This window comes from Sceloporus occidentalis, unplaced genomic scaffold, assembly GCF_023333645.1.
Source record: "Sceloporus occidentalis isolate IW3139 unplaced genomic scaffold, rSceOcc1.0.p SCAF_10, whole genome shotgun sequence".
Lineage (NCBI taxonomy): Eukaryota > Metazoa > Chordata > Lepidosauria > Squamata > Phrynosomatidae > Sceloporus > Sceloporus occidentalis.
Window position 1 is genome coordinate 14,453,560 of NW_028316990.1, and position 16,492 is coordinate 14,470,051.

Here is a 16,492-nt window from a genome sequence, read left to right on the forward strand (position 1 = left end):
TCTAAGCAACCTACACTTCCGGTGGCAAAGCCGGAAGTGGAGCAAAGCCTCTTGGGAAATGTAGTTTTCCCCCTCTCTCTATCTTGAAGGGAAAAGCTATTTCTTGACATTTATCTGTAAATTCTGTTGAGGTGCAAAAATCATAATTTTTTTTAAATAATCAAACTATTTATGTATAAGTTGCAGGATTTTATAGCTGTAAAAAGGGCAAACAAACAAACAAACAAACAAGTGATTATATGAGTGTAGGATAAACAGAATTCATAATTAACATGCAGGGGTAGATGTGTTGGCCATTTAGCAAATTAAAACAGAATCCCACCAAACAGTGATGCATAGTTTTTTGTGGGCTTTTGGGCCTTGTTCTAGAAGACTTTATTCCTGATGTTTTGCCAGCATCTGTGGCTTTGGCATCTTCAGAGATATTCTGGGTACCAGCCATGAAAGCCTCCAGCTTTAAACAGTGATACCTTTATTGGCCAACCCAAATGCACAATATGCTTGTCACAAGCTTTCAAAGCTCAATGGCTTCTTCTTCATGCAAGGCATTACACACTAAACAGGAGGAAAGCAGTGTTACAAATCAAGGAACAGGAGAGGCACTGCAGATTGGGTCAGCTGGAAAAATCAGCGGTAGAAGAACACGTTATGCGCCATCCTGGGCATAAAATGCTCTTTGAAAACACTGAAAATCTTTACCATGCCAACATGAGGCCAGAATGCACAGGGAAGCCATTGAAGCCCACAAACACTTGGACAACTTCAACAGGAAAGAAGAAACCCTTAAAGTAAACAAGGTTTGGCTACCGGTCCTGAAAAACACCAAAATCATGAGCCAGCAAACGCAAAGGGAAACCACCCAGGGTCAGGGGTTTCCCCAGCAAATAATGGGTCCCCAATTAAATAGACACCCTGAGGCCTTGTCTTTCAGTGCTGGGGTTTTGTAGTATTCTACCATATCCTTTTCTTTGATGATTAGATTGTTTTTCTAAACAGACAACTGCTATATTAGAAACCTGGAGATTGCAGGAAAAGTTCACAACAACTGCTGTGTTAGCAATTTGGGGATTGCAGGAAAAGTTCACAACAACTGCTGTGTTAGCAATTTGGGGATTGCAGGAAAAGTTCACAACAGACAGACTTTTTATTTGGGTTACGCCATCCTCCCCATGATATACCCATGGTCCCTATGCTGTAGCTAGAAGCAAAGTTATGTCATACAGGATACAGTGACAACAATGTTGTACTGCACCATCACTTCTGTCTGGCCTACCAACCACCAACGGAGTGGCCAGAATGCTGTAGTCCTTGTGTAGCCTAGCAACTGGTAGTAAGGGATGGCAGAGCAATAGCTATAGGGCCTACCAATCACCACTACAAGATAGACCAGGCTCTACTTCCCTGAGAGACCTTACCTATGCTTCAGTCTAGACAGACTGCCACAGCCCTGGTAGGGATCACATCCTTTCCTTAACTCCGCTCTTTGATGCAAATGCCAGCTCCAGGTTGTTATTAGGAGGAACTGCAGGTCTTTGGAGATCACTGCAGGGTCCTTGTGTATAAGCTGGGAAATTGTTTTCCATCCTACTAGCATATTTTAACATTCAAAGATATAGCTGTGTGTTAGTCTGCAGTATCAGTACGTAGAGAGATCTTGCAGCCTTTTTGAGACTCACTGAAAGAAAGAAATGGGCTGCGTGAGCTTTCATAGATATCGCTACTTCCTCAGATGTACCTGGAACGTAGACTGAAGTCTAGGAAAGCTCTTGCTGCCAATTTCATTCAACTAGTCTCAAAGGGGCTCTCTCTACTTGTTTTAAAATTGTTCTTGTTATTTGCTGTCAAGCTGACTTTTGGCATACAGTGACCTTATGAATGGGAAACCTCCACATCCCTGGTCATCAACTATCCTGGTCAGTCTTGCAAACTCAGGCCCATGGCTTCCTTTTTAAAAATCAATCCACCTGTAATGTGGTTTCCCCCTTTTCCTACTGCCTCCCGCCCTATCAAACATTGCTCATGATATGTCCAAAATACAACAGTCTTAGTTTAGTCATCTATGCTTCTAGATATTTTAAGATATGCCTATATATTTCAGATATCATATCTCTTTGTGATTAGGAAAGAGAGATGTTCCTAGTGCATGTTATGTTCCCACTGATGATGTCTTTGTAAAACAGCACCAGACAAAGAAAACAGTGCTAATGAGGCATGTTTCTATATATGTACTATTTTCATCCTACTCACCACTGTAACTCCACAAACTTTCAACTGCTGTAGAGCTATCTATATATCTATTTTGAAATGGTGAGGAGGAGACACATCTTTATTTTTCAAGGCTGTAAGGATCTCAGATTTTACTGTTTTGTCAAATTCTTTGGGATTCTTTACTCAACAACAGGATGCAATGAGACAAACAGTAACCCTGTTGTCTGCCTTAATACTGGGTAAAACTCCCAACAAAAGTAGTTCAGTTGAAAGAGAGGAGGCACATCTGTTAAGGAAAAATCTGTACAAAGAAGAAACTGTTTAGCCTTGACAGATCAAGCATATGTAAAGTGGCGGGCCTTCTGTGCTTAGGATTCCCAGATCAAACTTGGAGCAGACTGTTGTGGTTTAATTCAGAATGGTGCTAACAAATTGTGTGGCCAACAGAATATGCATAGATGCAAATAGGTAGGAATGCAGTCAGGAGAAGCGAAGACAACTGAACTTCGATTCAAAGGTGCTGCTTTTGGAAGTTTTACATAGCATTTCTATTAAATGTAATAGCAGTTGCCATTAATTGCATCACATTTTTCCTGAGCTTGCTTGGATCTTGACAGAGGCCTTGGATAGAAGCAATAACAGTTAAGCAGAGTGGATCTCTTGTCTTTTTCATCTGAACTGCTGCGCAACAAATATAAATCTCAGCACAGTGCTGTCCAGAGGGAGGGTCTGGCTGGCCCTGGTCATGTTGCCTGTCCAGGACATGCAAAATCCAAGAACCATTTAGTTTGTACCATTTCTGATCTTTCCCTTTTCACAGACAATGGCTGCCCCTGCAAGGAGTCCCAATGAGAAAAAGTCTGGAGGGAAGACAGCACCTCCAAACTTCCTTTTCCAACTGGCTGCAGCTTTGGATAACTCCACTATCAAGTCACTGGAGGTAAAGGATGAGCACTATTTCTGAGAGAGTATGTGAAGGAAGAGAGGGCAAGATATCATACCCTCCAATTACAGTAATGATCTGCCTGCTTTTCCAGATACTTTTAAAATATCCCAGTTTCTCCTTCCTCCTTCCACTCCTCCACCTTGACATCAGCTTACTTCCATTGCTGCAAATTATATTCAAAGTGCAAAAGTAGTTTGCGCTGTGCAAAGTTATTATATGCAAGTGTTCCCAGCAGAACTTCCATAAAGTGGCAAAAGCTGCCAGGCTGTTGCTATCTCAATGTAAACCCAAATACAAGCTCTGCAGTTTCCAATGTAAAGTCGAAGGCTTTCATGGTCAGCATCCATAGTTTTTTGTGGGTTTTTCAGGCTATGTGGCCATGTTCCAGAAAAGTTTCTTTGTTGTTCGATTGGCATCCTCCACATGGTAATGGTTATGTTTCATCCATTACAGTGGCATGAAGATGGGAAGGGCATTCTCCTCCACACCAAGTTGTATGAGGAAGAGATCCAGCGGCACCAGGAACTCTTTCCAGAAGTCAAGCATCTGAAATCTGTTCCTGTGCTCCAGGCCTGGCTTACAACTTACGGTTTTAAAGCAAGAATGACAAAGTAGGTCACGAAAGATTTCTGTATGTTTCCCACAGTGTGGTGGTAGGGCACATGGGGAAAAGAAGTGAGGTCAGGTCTTGGCATCTTGCAAGTTTAAGGATATCAGTTAGCAGTACTGGGGTAAACCTCTGTACAACTAAGCAGGCAGAGGTGGCAAAATGGACGAACTATTGGCTTCAAAGCAAGACAGCTTCTTAAATATGTTGGCTTCACCGATAAAGCATTCTGGTGGTTCAAGGAAAGCAAAAGTTTCTGAGGTTTTGGAGAAGAGAACCAGTAGCCTTTAAAATCATCCCTCCAGCTATTTTTCCTATTGGTAGACAGTTGTCAGTGGTATACAGCCTGCCCCATATTCTCAAAGCTAGTCTTTGCCCTCAAGTGAGAATGCTGTCCCATCAACCAGTCTTATTCAACTTTCAGCCCAGTTGGCTTCAATATATAAATAGGAATAGCACAGAGCTTGCCAAGGAAAGTTCCTTTTTTGGACTACAGTTCCCAGAATTCTAAAACTAGCCATTTTGGCTAGGGAATGCTAGGACCTCTATTCCAAAAAATAAATGTTTCCAAGATTGAAGAATGTACCATCATGTCTTGTACCACAGGCAGCAGAGTGGCCTTGCTCCTATCAGTGGACTGAGAATCCAAGAGTTCCAAGTCTACAAATGTTAATGTTTGAATACAAATGTGTTATTCGCAACTGCCTGGTTCTTTTTCCTGCTGAAAAGTATTTGAAAGGAAAAGCAGGAAAGAGCAGCTTTTCTAGTCCATCTCTGAGGGAATGGCTACTTACCATTCTCCCCTGACAAGTTGATTGGACTACAATTCCCATTATCCTCAACCAGCTTAGTCTGGTTTAAAATTATGGGAGTTGTCATTCAAGACATCTGGAAGGCACAAGGTAAAGGGCAGTTGATTTAGCAAATGGTGTACCAGAGTCCCTAACAGGCCACCGAAGTTTTGCCGGAACGACTTCTCCTCTTCCTCCTTGCTTCTCATCCCTCTCATCCCTGCTATCTTGTCTTGTTTCCATCCCATAGAGCTGACTCTGACGTGCTCATTTTCCAACACCCAGACTTCAAGAAGCTCCCTATAAAGGCGGAGGAGACATTGGTCCCCAAGGCTGAAGTTCCACATTTACCAAAGCAGCCCAAGAAATCCAAGAAAAGGAAAAGCACGCTGGAAATCCTAGTGGCTCCATCTGCCAGTACTGGGAGTGTACTACCTCAAGAGTCTGCAGGTGTAGAGAGTGAGTGGAAAGAAACATGTGAAGATACAAGCTAGGTCTTCCTGGGCTGGGAGAGATGGGGAAGAGTATTTTATCCAGGGTGGGAATATGAATTGTAACTGATGTGTAGAAAATGAAAAGATTCTACTAGTTCCTATAAAGCACTAATGAAGAAAAGACAGTGAGACCTTTTGAGCTGCATATGTTACCCACAAACAGAGGCAATTGACCGCAGTGGTTTAAACACAACATCTTACCAAGTTCGTGTCAGATGCACTGGAGATTTCTTGTAGTTTGCAATCCCATCTCCAAAAGCAGCTTCCCCAACATGACCTTCTCTAGATATATTGGATTAAATACTTCCATCATTCCCAACCAGCATGATGAATGAGGGGTGGCTGCCACAAATGCCTCTAATTCCTAGTTCATTTGCAAAGCTTCCCAAAACCAGGTAGTTGTATTTCCCTGGTCTACCAGAAATATCTTCAGCAGAGGAATTCTGGTTCCAGAGACCTTGTGCTGCATACAGGGCAAAGTTCTCTCTTCCTCAAAAGGCATTAACATGTTCCTAGCAAACCATTCCTGCTCCGCTATCATATGGCCTTGCAAAACTTGTTGTTTGTTGGGATAACTGTCAAGTGAAAGCAGATTGGGTCAGGATAGGAGACATTTCTTGTTCTCAAGCACCTTCTATGATGGAGAAAAGGGAAGGATAAAGGATTCCCCCCCCCCGCCCCTCTTTTAAGTAGGCACAATAATTTTTACCCCAATAGCCTCATATGATTCAGAGACTGCCTGGCTTTTGAAAGCTGACTTCATCTTATTTCTAGGAAAGTCTCAGCGCCTGCGGCCTTTGTATCAATACATCAACTATGACAATCCAGAGATGAACAACCCATCAGACAAGGAAAGTGATCTACCCCAAACAGAGGTTCCTCCCACCTTAGAGAACAAGACAGGCCCTTTGGAACTGAGAATAACTTCAAATATAGGTAATAAGCTGGGAACCCACAAGGAGGGGAACAGTACACTTCTCCCTCCTCATCCCAAATCATCATGAGGATAGAGTGGCATAATGGGTTCGGCTTTGAAGGACCCATGAGAAATAGAACAAGACAAATGAACTAGCACTGGTGTAGCGGTTTGAGTGCTGGATTAGAACTCTGGGAGGCCAGGGTTCAAATCCCCCACTTGGACATGTAGACCCACTCGATATCTTTGAGCAAATCACTCACGCAGGAGAGCAACTAAATGGTGATGGGTCTGGAAACTATGCCCTATGAGGAGAGACTTAGGGAGCTGATTATGTTTAGCCTGGAGAAATTTAATAAGTGACATGATAGCCCTGTTTAAATCTTTGAAGGGGTGTCATACTGAGGATGGAGCAAGCTTGTTTTCTGCTGTTCCAGAGACTAGGACCTGGAGCAAAGAAATCAAGCTATAGGAAGAGAGATTCCACCTCAACATTAGGAAGAACTTCCTGACAGTAGGAACTATTTGACAGTGGAACACATTTCCTCGGAGTGTGGTGGAGTCTTCTTTGGAGGTCTTTAAATTGAGGCTGGCTGGCCATCCGCCAGGGTGCTTTGATTGAGAGTTCCTGCGTGGCAGGGGTTGGACTAGATGTTGTGGTCTCTTCCAACTCTATCATTCTACCATTTGAAGACACACAATAACAGCTCACCTTGCCTTTCTATAGCAATTCAAGAGACAGATGGATTCATACTAAGTTTTTAATTTTCTGTTGCAGTTCCATATGACAAAGGTAAAGAACTGAGAAGTCCAGTAAGTGCCACTTCAGGAGCTTCAGTGAAAACAGAGGTAGACAAGTCCACACAAGTAGACATTGATAAGATGCTCAGTGTCTGTGCAGCTCATCTTGTCCCACCACTGTCACCACAGAACAAATAGCACCATCCACTTGGATGTGGAGCTACTCAATGAGATAAGCCTAAGGGCAGCAGAGCTAGCTTAACTCCTCACAATTTTACAATGTTTGGATACAGTTTATTTTATTAAATGTGCCTTCTATCCCTACTGAGTGTATTTCCCCAAGCATTCTTTATTACATTCAAGTGTCAAGCCAGTGTCTGCCTTTGTCTCATTTGTAAAAGAAAGGGGAATTGAATGCCAGCTCAACTGGTTCCTGAGCAACTGCAGAAAAGGACAAAAAAAAGATAAGGACCTTGTACAAGACCAGCATCTGCAGCTGGAATTAAGGATACAGCTGTTAGATTTAAAAATAACTTCAAAGGCTCAGAAGAGAAAAACCGGGACAAGAAAACAGCTGATCAGTTTTTGATTCTTATCTGTACTTGGTTTCCCTTCCACAGTAAGTCATCACTTCCAAGCAAACACAGGAGGTTACTTATTAATGCTTTATATTAATGCACAGGATTAAAACTTAGTAGGAAAACATAAAAAACATTCAAGTAAACAATGTATTTCATATAAAAGTTAGCAACCTTTCTCAATTTCAACCCAAGCAAAGAACAGGTGTGCGATCTGATCATTGCACATTAAGAACTGTCTGAAAACAGCCCCTGTGTCCCACAGAATACAAGTCAAAAGGGGCAGTGAACACTATCCAGGGCTTGATTCAGAACATGAGTTGGGTAGTTCTGAGAGTTTCTGTCCAAAAAACAACTTTTCCAAGTTCTGTCTTGATTAAACCTGCTTACCTCACTAAAATAGTTGTTGCCTCTAACAATTATCTCGCCAGCACTCAGTGGAGGATAGCAATGGACTACTTTTTTCCCCATCCAATCTTCCATCACTTGACAGATTAAATACCTGCCTCATAAAAGAGAGCTTGATTACTAAGCTGTAAAATATTTGATTAGCAAAACTGTTTGTGGCTTTGGCTTCCATTCTGCTAAAGCAACCAATGTCAGAAGACAACCACTGGTGCAATTTGACAGCTCAGTGCAGGATAAGAGAGAGTGTCAGAGGAGTATGAAAAGCCTTCCACCTCTGACATCTGGCATGGGCGAGAAGCACATGAACTCCACAGCACACTTGTCTATTTCTAGAAAGAGGGCAAAACCTGTTAGTTAGAGCAGGATTTAAATTTAAAACATTTTAATACTGAAACCCAAATAAGAAAGATGGAGCTGTCATTCATGTGTCCATCCTGCTTGACATACAAAGGAACAGATACTATGTGTGACAGGTTTTCTTATTTTAACAGTAGGATGCTGACTACTCTCCCTACCAAGCTTGCTCTGAGCCAAGTGCTGCTAGGTATCTTTATCTACTCCCACACAGTAACAGTGTGAGGAACAGGAAGAAGCACTACAGCTCATGGCTACTGAACATAAATCATGGGGGTATTCAGTCTCCCATATTTCTTTAAGTGTTGTAATAAGGCCTCTACTGCTTTTCTATACAAATGGGAAAAGGTATGAAAAGAAATATGTGTGCTACCTAACCTGGCCCTAAACTACAGAAGCTGCTATCAGTTCCTTCTAATCTTAAAGACCAAATTTAATGTTAGTCTCATTACAATTCCCTGGAGGGAGTGTTCATCAAGAAATGTCAGAAGATACATCTTGCATTCCTACAAAAAACAGATGCTTCTCTACCAGTATATGCCATCGTGTGCAACCTGCAAGAATACATATAAGGGAGACTGACTTGCCCACAACGGCAGAGAGTCCACTCTTTTGTTTTAGCTATTTTGAGTGCAAAGGGCAATTCAAGTTTTCTTAATGATACACAGTTCAGTAAGTTTAGCTTTAAAATAACCAATGACACATAGATCCACAACACTTAAAACATTCTACATTAGATTAAAAAACCAAAAAGGTTTGGATGTTTTACCCACAAATACAACTGACCATTCTTCCCCCTCCTCCACACCCATCACAAGTAATGAAATGTATCCATCCTAATGATTTCTTCATCCTTCCAATTGGTTCTGCTCTCCAGGAGTCTTTCTATTATAGGTTATTTCGTTGTAGTGCTTCACAGAGGTTTTGATTGGCATCTGGTTCCTCAGTCATGACCTCCACCATTTCCCAGTCCCCAGACCGGCTGGATTTTTTAATAGCATCTACTACACTTTGCATATAAAGGCCATCTTCAAAAGAAGCTGCCATAGCCACTGGCTTGGGATCCCAGGTTCGCTGGTCTTCCTGTTCCTGGAAGGAGTGACGAAGTGCTTGCACTAAGTATACCATCCCTTTGAGATACAACAGGGGGATGTCTTTGAATCCTTTATCTAAAAGTCCTGCATGGACATTCAGAGAATCTGCAAACAAAATCTCCTCATGGGAAGCAGTGTTCTTCTGGCCATACAAATCTGTCCCACGCGCTATAAGGCGTCCAGCCGACCCAACGACCATAACCTCATGAACAAACGACCCAGGCATGTTGAAGTTCAAAGTCACTGTACTACATACGCCTCCTGTCATCAGCATCTGGAAAAAGCAAAAGTCATCACTGGTGACATGCCGGATGCCACTGATGGCAGAGTTCTGTTTCACAAAAGTTTTCAGCAAGCCATGCACTTTCTCAGCCTTTCGGTTTGTCAGGTGCGTGAGGAGGTCTATGATGTAAGTCCCCATTGTATGCAGGCCACCCCCACCCATCAATTCATCACAGATCCAGTTGTATTTGTGGCTGAGAAGGCTCCCCCAGTACACTCTGACATCGCAGACCAGGACATTGCCCACATAGTGTTCTTCTATTAATTGCTTCATTTTGACAAAAGCTGGTAGAAATCTCAGCACATTGCCTACAAGACTCATGAGTTTGGGATAATATCTGGCAGCTGTGACCATCCTGAAAGCATCAACAGAGGTAGCAGCTTTCTCACAGATGACATTCTTTCCAATACCTGCAAAAGAAGGATATTTTAATTCAAATTCCATGAGTAGGTCCAGACAACTCAAGCAAACATAAAGGTGTGGATCATTATCAACCAATACAACAGCATCACTAGACATGGGGATTTATAAAGAAACAAGGACAAAAACCTTTTATTCCATTTTTTCTGGGAGATCTGTTTTGATTTCACTCATAGAAGAACAAAGGAAGGAAGAATTCTGGAAAACTTCCAGAGCGATTTTTGTTTAAATAAACAAATAAACAAAAATAAAATAAACAACTATGAGCTTTCAGAAAACTAAAATAGTACTGAGACAGATGAATAGATTTCTACTAATACCAACTCAGTTTCACAGCTCATTAAATTACTTTTTAACTTTCTATATATTTTTATATATGTGTTTTTAATCTGTATCTGTTTTCGCTTTTGTAAGCCACCTTGACTGCTGGGTCTTGGAAAATGTAGGAAATGGGTTAATGAAGTTAATTTACCTTAAACTACCGCCTTAAATGTCACACTGCTAAACCCAAGATCAGAATAACCTGCTCTCTGTCTAAAAATATTGATGTACAGTAGAAGGCACATCTTGAAAAGCTATTGTTATCCAATGGCAGCAACGTCAACATGCATGCTTCAGCATGAGGGCATTCATGTCACCTCCCTTGGAAAATATGGGGTGTAGCGATCTGTGGGTGGTCAAATTTGCAGACTGGAAGCCTGCCCACAGGGGAGTCCCACTGTATATTCACTATTGTATCACAAGTGATTAATGCTTACAAAATGAAAATCAAGATTTGCAGGAGAATGTGCTTTGCAGAATTGTGCTTAGCCACATATAATATATGTGCTCTTCTTCTCACACTGCTATTACAAGATACAGAAAATCCTTGGTTCATATTATTTATTTTATACCCCTCCTTTCTGCAAGCCTGGACCTCAAAGTGTGTTCACAGCGTAGATCAGTACTTCCCAAATTTTGGAGGGCTACTGCCCTCTTTCCACTTAGGCAACAATCCTAGCACCCACCAACACTTACTTCCTGATATAAGGTTTAGTGTTCTATTGCAAACTCATAACAACCAACCTCAATAGTTGTTCCCTTTGCACTCAGTCACCTTGAGACCAGGAACTGAGCAGCTTGCTGAGCAGCAACAGAGAAGCCTTTTCCCATGCCAGCCTTGCAACAAAAGATGGAGTAGATAAGATGCTTCTCAGTCAATGCTTGACTGCTGCTTGCTTGTTGATCTCATGGTGACTGGGTGCAAACGGAGAAGCTCCTGCAAAAGAAGGATATTTTAATTCAAATTCCATGAGTAGGTCCAGACAACTCAAGCAAACATAAAAGCGTTGATCATTATCAACCTCACAATCCTTCCTCATTGAGGCAGAGTGGGACACAGCCAGCTTCCCATTCTTCTCCCTAGTGAAGAAGGTTCTCAGCCTGAGAGACACAAAGAACTCTTTTAAAGAATAGACCCTGGATACTCCCCTCTCCTTCCTTCCCCAGAAACGTGCCTTCTCCACACAACTTCAAGTTACCTCCCCCACTTACACACACAAACATTATTCCTTCTGCTACCTCCTCTCTTAGCCTGTCTGATGAAAGAAAGTAGGATCATTAGTGCAGGTTCAATCTGCCAGCCAAGTCCCAGAGTTTAAGGGTCTCAAATGTGAAAGCCCCTTTTTGCTGCTGCTTCTCCTCCTTCGCCACATGCTCCAACTCTTCATTGCCAGTCAGTCAGTCAGTCCCAAAATGGTGCGGCCAGAGTCAGCTCATGCAGGCAGGTGAAGAGCAGGATAAAAAAACAGCTACATAGTGGTTTTGAGGGACCCTGAAAAAAGAGGCTTCACACAACCCTCATTCCCACAATGGCCCTTAAGGCCACTGTTTCCCCTTGTCTAAACAACCATAATTATAACAAAAAGGTTTAAAACAATTAAATAAATTGTCTTATTAAAAACAGTGCTTATTTAAAACAAAAGTATTTAAAATGTAACAATGAGAATAAAGATACATCACACACACACTCATCATATGACCCTTCTGCAACAATATGTTAAATTGCCAAAAGCCAGACTAACTAAGCCACTGTAGTGTAGCAGTCTGAATGTGAGACTGCAACTCTGGAGACCAGGGTTTGACTCCTGGCTCAGCCATGGAAACCCACTGGGTGACAATGGGCAAGTCACCCTCTCAGTCTCAGAGAAGGGCAATGGCAAGCCCCCTCTCAAGAAACGTACCAAGAAAATCCTGTGATAGATTTGGTTTAGGATTACCATAAGCCCAAAATGACTTGAAGGCAAAAACATACATACACACAACTAAATAATATTTGTTTATCTGTACAGTTGAACAGCCCGGTATTTTCAGGTCGATGCTTTTAGGAGGAACTGCTACCAAATCCTCACCTGGCCATGAAAACTCACGGACTAACCTTGGGAAAGTCACACATTCTCAGCCCAAGAAAACCCTGTGATGGGTTCGCTTGGCTTGAAGGCAACAACAATAACAAAAACAACAAGTCAGTCTCTATAAAACGGTTCTTGTTTGGACATCTGCCATCTTGAGTCGGCATTCCTTATGGAGGAATGTAAACATTTCCCCAAGAGATCCCTTCACCTCTCTGTTTCCTGTTTATCAGGATCCTGAAAACATTCAAATCCTTGCCATACTTGCTATTAAAAAGGAAAGGTATCACACGGCTCAGAAGTCAGACTGCTTTCTACCTCAACAAGTACCCAACAGTTATTTCTTTTCCTAATTTCCATGGGTTAATGAGTAACACACAAATCCCCTCAGCATATATCAAAAGCTATCCTTCAACATCTAAAAAAGAGCTAGCTCTTTTTGAGATCAGTTGAAATACAGTGCTAACAGTATCTCTGGCTGTTTAAAATAAATCAAAGAATGATTTTTATTTGCCTTTCTTCCCAAAATTTCTGTCCGCCATTTGCATTGCTAAGCAAATCCGCTCTCATGAACACAGTTATTAAAAATCAACTGGCAACAGGAGAAGAAAAGCAAGGAATAACCTTAGATCCCAATTTATGTTAGCAGCACATACGACTTAATATTTTAGCATTCTTCAGTTCTATGAAAGAAACATAATGCTCCGAAATGAGGCATTCAATTTTATGGTATCAATTATTCAGCAACAGCCATCACCTCTCAGCTGGGATCTAGCAGAGAGAAAATGAACTGTCAATTAGCACCAGAACTACTGGCAAGAGGAAGACACTACCTAGAGCCTTCACTGCAATCTGCCGCGTTAGGGGTGGGGGGATGTTGATGCAAACGAGATCTACGTCCTGGTGCAGCAGAACATCATCCGTCCGACTTGTGTAGAAGGAAATGTCCATTTCCTCAGCTAGCTGCTTTGCCTCTTCTTCAGTTTTCCCCCAGAGAGCCTCAATGGAGAAGCCTTCTGCTCTCAGCAGAGGCACCAGCATCCGAGCCGAGCTCCCCGTCCCAAAGACCCCCACGCCAGGAAGCATCTTCATCTTGGGTTTGGCCCCTCAGTTCACTTCTCAAGGGCAGGACTCAGGCATAAAACCCAGGCTCTTCAGCATCTTAACTCATCCAGTTCCTAAAACACGAAGAAGAAAAACGTTAGCAAAAGGCACCTTTGGCATACTCTACAAAAGTCATATTTATTGTATATACTCATGTAGATGTTTTTAACTCTTATTAAAAAGGGAATCCTTCCCTGGTGAAAGGCAAGAGTGCAATCTGTCCTGGAAGCACTGATTTCCCTCTCCTCTCTCCTCCATCCAGCCTTTCATGTGAGCCAACACAGTTACGCCTGCCATAACTTTGTAGCTTCTTTGGCATTGTTTTCCTTGGCTTCATCATTTAGATCCTTTGTTGCATGTTGCAAGCTTTACCCTCAACTTATCCAAGGGACATAGCAAACTCCGTAACTTTGGCCCCAAAACCTGCCCTCGACTTATACATGAGGCCGACTTACAGTTGAGTATATAACACAAAAGCAGTCAAAGGCTGGTCATTTAAGTTCAGCTTCACACGAGTTCGATTCCTGGTTTGGCCATGAAACCCACCGAGAGACTCTCAGCCTCAGGGAAGGCAATGGCAAACCTCTTCCGAACAAATGAAATGGTTTTCTTGTGCATTACTAGTATTTGTACACACTACTATGGCCTTTAGCTCTGAGGATCAGATTTAACTTCTCCTTGAGAGGTTAAAGAGAGATAAATAGGCATATGTTGACACACAAGCATGTGTGTACATATATATGTGTGTATGTGTACGCTTATGTATGAATACATATGTATGTGTACATGTGTGTATATATATGTGTGTGTATATATGTATGTGTATATGTGTGTGTGTATCAAACAGCTGTGTGATGCTGAACTTATATAACCAGCCTTTGACTTTATACATACACTGTATGTGTGTATAGCTGTGTGTATGCATATGTAAGTGTATATATATATATGTGTGTGTGTGTGTATCTGTGTGTGTATGCGTATGTATGTATATATACGTGCATGTGTGTGTGTATATATGTGTGTGTATAACACACACACACGCACCACTCACCTGAACAACTCGCCCCTCCACAAAACGTCCCCTTGCACCAAACCCACGAGTTGTTAAAGACCCTCAGGCTCCTCTTTTGTCAGATCAGGAGCAACAGACAGCCAAAGGTTCAAGAAGGGGGCTGCCCGACCAATCCAAAGGAAGGAAGGAAGGAAGGAAGGAAGGAAGGACCGCCTTGGGCGTGTTTGCTGCAGCCAAACGGCCCCACCCCAACGCAGCCCACGTCGTCATAGAAATGTTACCCAGGGGGCACCCCTTCTTCGGGGCCCTACTACTCGCTCCCTTACGGTCGTTTTCGCCTCAGGGAGGCCTCCTCTTTCTTACCTTTGGCTTCCCGCCTCAGCGACTGAGGAAGACTGTGAGGGGAAAAAGAACAGCCGTCGGGTTCGAGGGAGGTGCGCGCGCACGCGGGGAGGAGCCCGAGGGAGAGGGGGCGGGGCGTTTTCCCCGCCCCCTCGGGCTCCGCCCCCGCGTGCGCGCGCACCTCCCTCGACCCCGACGGCACCCCTTCCCTGCCTCTTCCCTCTGCGCACGCGCAAACTCCCTCTCGCCTGAGTCGCCCCTTTCCCTTTGCACTTTTTTAATTCGAGTCCGCGCATGCGCATAAGGGAAAAGCAGCGCCACGGACGCCATTTTTGCCCGGTTTCTTTGTTTAAAGGCGCCGCAGGCCCTTTTTCCCCCCCTCTTTGTCTCTCTCTCTCTCTCTCTCTCATATTCCTAAACGTAGCTAAAAATAAAAGGAAACAACCCACTTCCTCACACAAGTTGAGCATTGTCAAAACCAAAAACTGTGGAGTCCCTAAGCATTCTGAGCTCTTTATATCCCTCTTTGTCCAGGCTTATAAGTTAAAATACACAACTCCATCTAACAATTAAACCATTCACACATTAAAACATACCTTAAAATAACAGATAATGATTTTGTTTATATATTTTGTGTGTGACTTGCTTAAGGTCGCCCATTGGGTTTCCATGGCTTACTGGGATTCGAACCCTGATCTCCATATTTGAATTAGAGCATAGGAGAAGTGTGTGGTGTTTTCCCATAATAGGCCTTCTTATGATGCAAGTGTTTTGTTGCTTAAATGTGCGTTTTGCAAAGTCCGAGGGCAGTCCTGAGGGAATGTAATTAAAGCAGGCAGCTATAGGAAACAGTTGGTTACTTGAAATATGTAAAATGCTTCAGTTACTGAGGAAGTAGTGAGTGTGTTGTTGTTTTCCGAGAGAGTCTGGCAAGGCAGTTGCCAATTGGGGATGTAGCAGCCAAAGGCCACTCCAAGCCCTCTTCACCTTATCAGACAAGGCAAACTGGAAGTATAATCCAATGGCAATCCAAATGCGATCATGGGCTTTCACGTTGTTGCGTGAGAGGTGATCACACACAATTTCGGGCAATGGGAAGCCAGTTCAAACGCAATTCGCATTCACGTAAATTAGCTGAATTAGCGAATTCAGGTGAATGTGTTTTGGCCCCACTTTCTTTTCATTCAAAATTAAGAGAAATTCCTCCCATGTGATAAACTCCTGACAAGAAGTGGAAGAAGGAGGCAGCATGCAAACATCCTTGCCTCCGCTTCCTCCATCATTCCTGGTTTCTTCAGTCTTCTTCTTCTTCTTCCCTCTTGTTTTCTCTTCAGGCTTTCTTTCCCCTTTTCTCTTTCTCTCTGCTTCTCTCTTGAATCCTGTGTTGGAAAAAGGAGCAAAATGTCAATTAAAAAACAGAGGGAAGAGAGGAAAGCCCCTTTCCTGAGGTAAAAGGTTGGCTTTATTGTCTCAGAAAGACACTTTCCCACCTTCCTTGTGCTTTTTTCTCCCCTCAGCTTCTGCTCTACTTCCCTCCTCTCTCTTCTCCAACCTATTATTCTTTTTCTCAGGCACTCCCTCCTCAGCTGCTATTATTATTATTATTATTATTGTTATTATTATTATCCCTCACTCTCTCCCATGACAGCAATCTCTGAAGATGCCAGCCATAGATGCCAGTGAAACCTCAGGAATAAACTCATATGCAACTGGCCTGCCTCATTCAGAGGATGCTGCAAGATATCCAGATGTTGTCATCTTTGTGTGATTTACTGCCTCGCCCCTTTTTCCCCTGCATCACAGA

General features: G+C 42.7%; 2 protein-coding genes across 6 annotated transcripts; one reads left to right on the forward strand and one right to left on the reverse strand.

Moving 5' to 3' along the window:
- Positions 1-60: 60 nt before the first annotated feature.
- CUNH16orf86 (chromosome unknown C16orf86 homolog) lies at positions 61-7,071 on the forward strand. 3 transcript variants are annotated; one of them, XM_089540474.1, is made up of 6 exons: positions 61-131; positions 3,029-3,148; positions 3,608-3,765; positions 4,803-5,011; positions 5,821-5,982; positions 6,741-7,071. In XM_089540474.1, the coding sequence occupies exons 2-6, from the start codon at positions 3,032-3,034 to the stop codon at positions 6,899-6,901; spliced, it is 807 nt and encodes a 268-aa protein (XP_089396600.1). In that variant the 5' UTR covers positions 61-131; positions 3,029-3,031; the 3' UTR covers positions 6,902-7,071. The 3 variants fall into 3 exon arrangements, with proteins under 3 accessions (XP_089396600.1, XP_089396599.1, XP_089396602.1); XM_089540473.1 differs by lacking the exon at positions 61-131 and adding an exon at positions 1,359-1,450; XM_089540476.1 differs by lacking the exons at positions 61-131; positions 5,821-5,982 and adding an exon at positions 1,359-1,450.
- A 983-nt stretch (positions 7,072-8,054) lies between these two features.
- GFOD2 (Gfo/Idh/MocA-like oxidoreductase domain containing 2) lies at positions 8,055-14,795 on the reverse strand. Of its 3 annotated transcripts, none has more exons than XM_089540470.1 (3): positions 14,710-14,795; positions 13,064-13,408; positions 8,055-9,830 (listed from the first exon to the last, which is right to left on the reverse strand). In XM_089540470.1, exons 2-3 carry the CDS (start codon positions 13,320-13,322, stop codon positions 8,932-8,934), a joined length of 1,158 nt encoding a protein of 385 aa, XP_089396596.1. In that variant the 5' UTR covers positions 13,323-13,408; positions 14,710-14,795; the 3' UTR covers positions 8,055-8,931. The 3 variants fall into 3 exon arrangements, with proteins under 3 accessions (XP_089396596.1, XP_089396597.1, XP_089396598.1); XM_089540471.1 differs by lacking the exon at positions 14,710-14,795 and adding an exon at positions 14,386-14,452; XM_089540472.1 differs by lacking the exons at positions 13,064-13,408; positions 14,710-14,795 and adding an exon at positions 10,906-10,999.
- Positions 14,796-16,492: the final 1,697 nt, after the last annotated feature.